Genomic DNA, 9,935 nt, shown 5'->3' with positions numbered 1-9,935 from the left:
TAAACTTGGCTTCAAATTTTAACTTTGACCTCCAACTTTCATAGTGCACAAATAGGCACTTTAACTTGTATAAAGTAGAACAAGTAAACACACGAGTCCTACATGGCACAATACACGTAGGACACCACGTAGGACAAAAAATGACATGTAGGACATGTGTGTCTATTTGTTCTATTTTATACAAGTTAAAGTGCCTATTTGTGCACTATGAAAGTTGGAGGTCAAAGTTAAAATTTGAAGCCAAGTTTAGGGTCCAATATATGTATTTTGCCTAACTATTTTGTTGAAAAGATTTTTTGTTACTTGTGTCAACAACTAAAATAATTATCCGATAGGAAGGTGTATGAGTGTCAAAACTATTTTGAAAACAGATCGAAAATTGATTCTTAGATTTTTTTTTCCTGCAGAAACCATAGATTTTTATATAAACTTATAATTATACCGAATAATCAGATAGGTTTTATTTTATAAAAACATATGGTTCCTACCATATTTACTAATTCTCCATATAGTTACATATTGTCTCACTAATTAATAATTTCACATCAGATTTTCAAGTACATACACTCAAATACATGTATTTTTCCTATCAGATACAATAAAATAAGGAGAGAGATGAGCGAGATAGGAGAGAGGGAAGCGAGAGAGTCAAATAATGTATTTAGAATAAATCAGACCTAATTTTGACTACATATATTCGAAATACATGTATATAGATGAATCTGGACGCACCAGATACATGTATCTGAAGTAAAAAATATGGTAAGTTTCGTAATATTGCGAACTAAATATTAGGATAACAATTAAATAACAATTATTTGAGGAAAATAGTAAATGTCAATTTTGTCTATTGTAAAATCTTTTAATGAAGGACAAAAATTTAAATCAACATATTTAAGGACCTTCATGTTCGTTTATCTTTTTCTTATTATTCGTCCTCTCGTTGTTTTTGAAATAGAAATTATTTTTTTATCCTAACATAAAATGGATTAATCGAAAACATGAATTCTATTAGTTTTGAAGGATAAATACAAGCTAATCTTAATCCTTTCATAATAAGCTTAATTTGAGACCAAACTAAGATGAAGGGTAAATTTATTTTATTTTTCATAATTGATGGACAAATTTGAACTAATCCACCAATAATAAAAATATGTTCGGAGTTTGGACCAGATAACTTTACAATATTTCTCATAGTTAAAAGACATTCTTGACCCTGTTCCACGAATCAATCATATATTAAGTCTCAAATTGGTCAAATAATGTCTTAAAATAGGTTATAACTTCTAAAAAAGGAAAGTAAAAAAACGAAGAGTAGAGAGAAAACAACGGTAGATAACCATTTCAACCACTAAAACATGTAACAAAATAAGGCAACAACATTAACAGAAATTCAAAAAAAAAAACTTGCCATATTTTTTTTCACCCCAAAAACATGGCGATAATATTGGCCAAAACTACACAGAATTGAAAACTCTCACATTCATTTTTTTTCTTTCTTCTTTTATCTTTTTAAGGTTTGGGGAAAAATTATCAAAGGGTCTAAAAATGAAAACAAAACATAAGTTAACACCCCTACCCTTTACCCTTACCCTTACCCCTACCCCTACCCCTACCCATATTATGGGCATTTTATTGATATGTTTCATTTTTTCTATCACAAATACATTTGTCATTGCTCAAGATGATGCTGCACCTGCAAAATCATTTCCTGTATTCACTCCAGAAGATAATTTCCTCATTGATTGTGGTGCAACTTCATCGATTACCCTTCCGGGGAATAAAGTTTTTCAACCTGATCAAAATGCCGCAAAATATCTTTCTTATAGTGGTAAAGATGTACAAGCCTGTGCTTCTGAGAAAATCAACGTTCCTTCAACGTTATATGTAAACGCCAAAGTCTTCACAACTGAAGCTATTTACACGTTTCATGCCAGTACTTCAGGGTTGCATTGGATCAGACTACATTTCTTTCCATTTAGATACGAAGAATATGATCTTAAAACAGCTAAATTTTCTGTTAAAACGGATAGTTTAGTCCTTCTACGTGATTTCCAAACTGGGAAAGATGAGGCTGTTGTCAAGGAGTTTGTTGTTAATGTTACCTCAGAGCGTTTTGCTATTAAATTCGAGCCAGCTCAAGGATCTGTGGCATTCGTTAATGCTATTGAGTTTGTTACTGTACCTGCGAAAATGCTTGATTATTCTGTTCCTGTTTTATTTCCCGTGTCACAGAGATTTGATCTTTCTAAAACTAATTTCCAGACAATGTATAGGCTTAATGTCGGTGGTCCTGCTTTGGATTCAACGAACGATACTGTTGGAAGAAATTGGATGTCTGATAATCAATTTCGAAACAATGCTACAGGTGCAGAGGTATCAACACAAGCCTCTGCTATTAATTATTTGAAATCATCAGGAGGCTCTCCGTTGATCGCGCCACCAACAGTGTATAGTTCTGCTGTAAAGATGGCGGATTCAGAAACTACAATTGCTAATTTTAACATATCATGGACTATGGATATTGATACTATATATCCTCATTTGATTCGCTTACATTTCTGCGATATTATTAGCAAAGCTCTTAATGAACTCTATTTCAATGTGTATATCAATGACAAGATGGCTATTTCCGGGCTAGATTTGTCATTATTGACAAATCATTTGTCTACGGCTTTTTACAAAGATTTTGTTGTGGATTCCTCCATGGTGTCTAACCCCCTCGTTGTACGTGTTTCTCCTGTGAATGATGCTCAAGGTTTTAGAAATGCGATTCTAAATGGCCTTGAGGTGTTTCGAATGAATAACTCTGTTGGTAGCTTAGATGGAGAATATGGTGTTGATGGACAAAAACAAAGTGGTCCAAGCAAAACAGTGGCTTATGTTGGATTCGCGATGATGTTTGGAGCGTTTGTGGGGTTGGGTGCAATGGCGGTTAAATGGCAGAAGAGACCTCAAGATTGGCAAAAGAGGAATAGTTTTTCGGCTTGGTTACTTCCCGTTCATGCTGGTGATTCAACATTTATGTCATCATCTTCGCGAAGCAAGAGCCAATTCTTCTCATCAAAAAACATGGGATTAGGTCAGTACTTTAGTTTTGCTGAATTGTCAGACGCCACGAGGAACTGGGAACCTAGTGAAATAATTGGCGTTGGTGGCTTTGGAAATGTATACTATGGAGAACTTGATGATGGTACAAAAGTTGCTGTCAAGAGAGGAAATCCACAATCAGAACAAGGTATAAATGAATTCCAGACTGAAATTCAAATGTTATCTAAGTTAAGGCATCGACATTTAGTGTCGTTGATTGGGTATTGTGATGAAAGTGCTGAGATGATATTGGTTTATGAGTTTATGCAAAATGGTCCATTGAGAGATCATCTCTATGGAAAGAACATGCCGCCTTTGTCTTGGAAGCAACGATTAGATATCTGTATTGGTGCTGCTCGCGGGCTTCATTACCTCCACACTGGTGCATCTACTGGGATCATACATAGAGATGTCAAAACCACCAACATTTTGCTTGATGAGAATTTTGTCGCAAAGATGGCTGATTTTGGGCTATCTAAAGATGGACCGACAACAGAACAGACTCATGTGAGCACGGCTGTGAAGGGAAGTTTTGGCTACTTAGATCCTGAATACTTTAGGAAGCAACAGTTGACAGACAAATCTGATGTCTACTCATTTGGGGTTGTACTTCTTGAAGCCTTATGCGCTCGTCCTGCTATTAATCCATCATTACCAAGAGAGCAAGTGAATTTGGCAGAATGGGCAATGCAGTGGAAAAGAAAAGGATTATTGGACAAGATTATTGATCCAACACTTGTAGGACATATTGATCCAGAGTCAATGAAGAAATTCGCGGAAGCAACAGAGAAGTGTTTGGCTGAATATGGTGTTGACAGACCTACTATGGGTGATGTTTTATGGAATTTGGAGTACGCGTTGCAGATGCAAGAAGCCTCGTTACAAGGAAAGACAGATGATATCGATAACAAAGCAATTGTTGCACCAATTTCTCCTTCTACAATTGCCCATGCTAATGTCACAACTGATAACAAACATATTTCTTCACCAGAACAACATAAAAATCCTACTGAAGTTCAAGCCATTGATGACAAGTCAGGGGCTTTTGCTCAATTTGAGCCTATCAATGGACGATAAAACGAACACTCAGCTTGTTCTATAGACAAATCAAGAATCTACAATTAAAGGTTATGAAATACATGTGTATGTATATGTATGTAGTAAAATTCAGCTTTTTATGGATGCCATTTTGCTGAAAAATGTAATTCAGAACAATGTAATGTTTCACATAATATACTACTTTACTATATTGTTTTTCTTCTCTTAAATTTATAGGTATCTCTTGCATCCTTTAATTTCTCTCTTTTTGATGGATTAAAAAGCTCAATAAGATGATCTATCAAGTAGTACTTCTTAAGTATTTATATCAATCATTATTGTTAGTAATTTAGTACGATTTTATACTTGAGAGTGATTATTTTAATTTTATTGTTGAAAATCAAATAGGTTTCATTCTTCTCAATGGCTTGAAGATGTTCGCCACTTCCTCTTTTATAGACTGATAATCTGTATGTGATTATGGCCTTTGACATGAACTTTGACAATAGTTCAACTTAAGTCTCTTTTCTGCATTTTAAAACAAGAATTGAAACACGACATTATAATATAGTGGAAAATATATTATAAGAAAAAGACAAAACAAGAAAAAAAAGAGGACATATATAACGGAGAATCAAATGGATAAATAACAATATGATCTCCATTAACAAATTTCACACAAAGACACACAGTACTAGTGCAAGATTATATATAAGTTTAATGGGTTCAATTTAAGGTTGTTAGCATTTAATCCATAAAGACACACAGTACTCCACCTTACTTTTAATTGATACTGACGTTCATCCTCTTGTTGATGTTGCTGATTGTACTACATTTTCATGAAAAAGATTAGACTTTACTGCAAAGCACCATCATAAAGGCTGGAAGAAAGTACAGAACACTTTTAGTAATTTTTGGCATCAAGGGTCCCTGGCCAGATTTGGCTTTGTTAAACCAAGAATCGTTATGGGCATTCATACATTTCCCGTATGCCATAGCCCATAAGCACTCTTTGCAAAGTAATTTATCAAATTAACCATTAGTCCGAAGAACCAGAAAAAACATAGTGCAGCAACTAGTAACGATCTTCTCCACTAACACCTGCCGTATTTCTACATCAAGTATATGAGAAATCTAACAGAAAATCAATAAAAGGAAAACGTTATTCTTAAAGGTGTAGCCCACATAAGGAGGTGCAAGAAAATGATGTTTGTGGCAACCATCCTGCCAAGTTGGGATAGTTGGTGAAGCAAACTCTGCAGGAATCCTCCATTATAAACCCCTGCAAGAAATGGTTAGGGAAGTCAATATTACAAATGAAAGCAGTTTTTAATGGCCATATGCAGGAAATAGACAATAAGAGAGAAGTGAAGAAAGCTTGTTCAGTAGAAAATTAAGAGAACAGTGACAAAAGCTCACAAAATGGAAATACAAAGAATCACACAGAACTATATCAGCTGCCAGTCCAAATGAAATTACTTCAAGAACCAAGATACAAGAGCAGGAAACAAATTCATATCACGAGCAATTATCCTGTCATACAGGCTTCCCATTGGAAGAAGAATTCAGACCTCAAAATTGATTTTTCTTTTTTTGTTTGATCATGTAATGTCAGATTTCATTCAACATTCATAATAAGCATCAAAAGATGCAGCTGAGTACAAAAAGAGCAGTAAGATCCTGTAAATGCCTTGGCCTCCTAACTAAATGTCAAGGGAGCTGACAAAATGTAAATACATAAGGGAATTATTGACAACACTAAGATTACACCATGCAAAAAGGTTTAGTAAGCACGGCCAAAATGAAAGCTCAATAAAAACCAAATTCATAAGAAATCTCTCTCTTTCTCTCTCTTCTCTCTCTCCGCTCCATGATGGAGGGGAGAACTCCTCTCCGGTGATCCTTTGATCATCGGAATCTTCCCTTCTTCTTCTCCTCTTTCTCTCTCTCTTCTCTCTCTCTCTTTCTCTCCTCTCTTCTCTTTTCTTTCTCTCTGCTCCAAGATGGAGGGGAGAACTTTTTTTACTGCTGGTGAGAAATCTTTTGAACTTATAGACATCAGTGAAGATCGGGTAAGATGGTTTAAGCTATGCGAACGCAGCAGGAGGTTCGTTGGAAGAATTCGAATCGATGAAAACAATTTAAGGTGGGTGTGTGGAGCCATGAAGGAAGCTTCCAAGGGTGAAGGGAAGCTATGCAGAAGGTGGGGAAGGAAAATCGAAGCTTATATTTTCAGGGTCTACCAGAACTTTAACAGTTATGGCAGATTTGTTAGAATTGAAGCATGGTTGGGAGATAAGAAATCATCTGTCATTATACCAGAGATCGTAGACAATGGAGGATGGGAAGACATCGCGAATAAAATCTTGAGATTTTTATGGAGACCTCCTATGCAATCAGAGATATGGAGCCCTAACTCTCAAGCAAGATCCTTTTGTGAAGTCTCCAAGATGGAGAAGTGGCCAACAATAGAGTCTAGCAGACCCAACCAGGCAATACCAGCAACTGCATCAGATAATCGCAATTTTCTCGACAAATGCTTGGTCGGTAGATTCAATGATTCCTTTCACAATAACCCACATTATGATACCATTCAGAAGTGGTTCTGCAAAAGGTGGAAGATGACAGCAGGCTTAAAGGTTTCTCCGATTTCACACAACCTTTTTCTCTTTGAAATGCCATCACGGCAAGAAGCAGCCAGAGTCAAGGCGGGCGATTGGTTTTGGAATGGCCGGAGACTATCGTTGGACTGGTGGTCTCCACTAGTTGATCTGGACACGAAGGTGCTACCATTGGGAGATCGATGGATCAAAGCCTTCGGAATCCCATTACATGCTTGGTCTAAAAGTTCATTCCAAAAGATCGGCGAACTATGTGGTGGTTATGTTGATATTGATGAAGACACAAAGAAAAGATCCAATTTACTTTGGGCGAGAATCTGTATCAAGGACAAAAACAGAAACCTACCATGTAAATTGGAGTTAAAAGTTGCTGATTTAAGCTATGAAATTTGGGTGATTCCTGATGCTCACACAAAAATATGGGACGCCGGTGAAGAAGCTGACCGGAAAGGAAAAAGGAAGGTCGGTGAAGAAGAGGCGGGGTTTTCAAGGAAAGCAGAAGTCAACACAGTGGTCAGACCTCTGGCACAGCACGTGCCCTTCACAGTTGATTCAAATTTGCCAGCTAATCAAATAGTGGGGCCAAACCCTAATAACAATGGAATAAGGAAAAGGGCCGACTTTAACTCTAAAGTTGGGCCATCAGGATATAAAGGTAAGGCTTTTTTCAAAAGAGGCCCAAATCAGGATAAAAGAAATAATAAGAGGAAAAATACTTGGACACCCAGGGCCCAGGATCCTTGTATTTTTAACTCACGATGTTCTCCTGCTCGGGAGTTTCTAGACCCGATTACCTTTGAACTACAAGCCTTAGAACGACAGCGAGTGGTGTTCGATAATGAGGACTTTGATTGCCATAGCAACTGTGAAGCGGATGACGAAGGCGACAAGGGGAGTACTTATTCTTTATCTTTGCACGACTTTCAAGATCAATCTCTTGAAATTCCAAAGCAAATTACATGTCTCTTTGATGCTGCTACTGACTCAGATCAGTCATCCATCTCCCGTAATAATGATCATCTTCTTCTTCCTTGGCATGGTGAAGGTATCCCTGGTCAGCAGGTTATACATACTCCTTCAGTCATCTCTACTTCTAAATGGACAAAGTTAGTCATGGTTAAGGCTTGCAAAGCTTTCGGCGTTAATGCTATCGGATTTGAGCATGAATTACTGGGCATGATTCTCAGAATGGATCAACGAAGACAAGATCAGGCTAAACAGAGGGTTTCATCATCAGAAGGTGACTCGAAGATGAAGAAGAAAAAAGGGGCAACTGAATTAAAAAGGTTATCTTCGGGTTTAATTCAAGATGTTGAACCAATCAAGGTGAGGGGTAGGAGTCACAAAGCACAATCCAGATGAGAATAAAAATTCTCAGTTGGAATGTCAGGGGTCTGAATGACAGTAGGAAGCGGAGTACCATTAAGTCTCTATTAATGAAGTGGAAGGCTGACATAGTTTGTCTTCAAGAAACTAAAATTGAGGATTGGTCACAACAACTAGTCAATTCTCTTTGGGGGAATAGATGGGCCAGCTGGGCAGAATTACAAGCAAACGGTACCAGAGGGGGAATCATAATTTTGTGGGATAAAAGGTTCTGGAAAAGTGTCAACATTGAACCAGGAACCTACTCAGTCTCTGTAATTTTAGAGAGTATCCAGGAACAATTCAGATGGTGCTATACAGGATTGTATGGACCACATACAAACAGCGAAAAGGAGGATCTTTGGTATGAACTAGCCTCGATTAGGGGCACTTGGGATGGTCAATGGGTGTTGGGAGGAGATTTCAATGTGTGCAGATTTGACTACGAAAAATTCAACTGTCATAGAAGGACTAGAGCTATGGAGAACTTCTCAGAAACCATACTAGATTTAGGACTCATGGATTTACCTCTGCGAGGAGCGCAATATACATGGTCAAGAGGAACTGGGCTTTTGCAGGCATCGAGAATTGATAGATTCTTGATCTCATCAGAGTGGAATGACAGTTTTAAGACAATAAAGCAAGTGGCCCTTCCTAGAGTAATATCTGACCACAAACCTTTGATGCTTGAATGTGGGGAATGGGACTCTAGCTCATCCTACTTCAAGTTTGAAAACATGTGGTTACAGGCTGAGGGGTTCCTTGATTTAGTTAAAAACTGGTGGAGTAGCTATGAAGTAGAGGGCAGTCTTGATTTCGTTCTAGTACAAAAGTTGAAATATCTAAAAAAGGATATCTCTACTTGGAATAAGGAGGTATTTGGGAAGTTGGAAGAACAAAGAAGCCAGGCTTTGAATGACCTCACTAATCTAGAACAATCTTCTGAAGGCAGAATCCTTTCCGAGGCTGAAAATGCTCAAATGATTAACTTGCAGACACATTTAGAACAATTAGCAAAGATTGAGGAGGTTTCATGGAGACAAAAGTCAAGATGTTTATTGCTTAAGGATGGGGACAGGAACACTAAGTACTTTCAGAGCGTGGCTAATGCTAATAGAAGGTACAATTGTATTGATAAGCTAAAAATAGCGGAGCATGTAATTGAGGATAAAAGAGAGATCAAGGAGGAAATTTTGAGCTACTATCAGCATCTGTATACAGAAAATGAACCATGGAGACCATCGGCTAGATTTGAGAATTTAGCTAGAATCTCTGAAGCAGAAAGTACTTGGCTGGAAAGGGAGTTTGAAGAGGAAGAGATCTTCTCAGTTATTAAAAGTTGTGCTCCTGATAAGGCTCCGGGGCCGGATGGTTTTACCATGGCATTTTTCCAACATGCCTGGGAGATTATCAAGTACGAGATCATCAAAGCTTTGAGACACTACCACCAACACTGCCACATGGTCAAATCTGTAAATGCCACTTTCATATCCTTGATTCCAAAAAAGAAAGGGGCAATTGAGCTCAGAGATTATAGACCAATCAGCCTTATTAGCAGCATTTACAAGATAACATCAAAGCTTCTGGCAAACAGGCTCAAAACAGTGATTGGAAAATTGGTTTCTGGAAGCCAAAATGCATTTGTTCGAGGAAGGCAAATATCAGATGCAGCCCTCATTGCTAATGAAGCTCTAGATTGGAAAATAAAGAGTGGAGAACCAGGGTTGCTAGTGAAGCTAGACATTGAGAAAGCTTTTGACAAAGTAAGCTGGTCATACTTACTTACTATCCTGAGGCAAATGGGGTTTGGTGAAAGATGGA

At 37.5% G+C, this 9,935-nt stretch overlaps 2 protein-coding genes across 2 annotated transcripts in view; one reads left to right on the top strand and one right to left on the bottom strand.

The window, feature by feature from the left end:
* Positions 1-1,605: 1,605 nt before the first annotated feature.
* Positions 1,606-4,211, top strand: LOC102579370 (probable receptor-like protein kinase At4g39110). The gene has a single exon (XM_006360572.1). It carries the CDS (start codon positions 1,624-1,626, stop codon positions 4,165-4,167), a length of 2,544 nt encoding a protein of 847 aa, XP_006360634.1. The 5' UTR covers positions 1,606-1,623; the 3' UTR covers positions 4,168-4,211.
* A 558-nt stretch (positions 4,212-4,769) lies between these two features.
* Positions 4,770-9,935, bottom strand: part of LOC102579045 (uncharacterized) — a 13,685-nt gene continuing 8,519 nt past the window's right edge. Inside the window, exon 2 of the mRNA XM_006360571.2 lies at positions 4,770-5,410. Coding sequence (XP_006360633.1) covers positions 5,401-5,410 — 10 coding nt within the window. The 3' untranslated portion in view covers positions 4,770-5,400. The remainder of the gene's footprint in view (positions 5,411-9,935) is intronic.

Source organism: Solanum tuberosum, unplaced genomic scaffold (genome assembly GCF_000226075.1).
Source record: "Solanum tuberosum cultivar DM 1-3 516 R44 unplaced genomic scaffold, SolTub_3.0 scf00325, whole genome shotgun sequence".
In the NCBI taxonomy this organism is placed as follows: Eukaryota; Viridiplantae; Streptophyta; class Magnoliopsida; order Solanales; family Solanaceae; genus Solanum; species Solanum tuberosum.
This window is presented reverse-complemented; position numbering and strand designations above follow the sequence as displayed.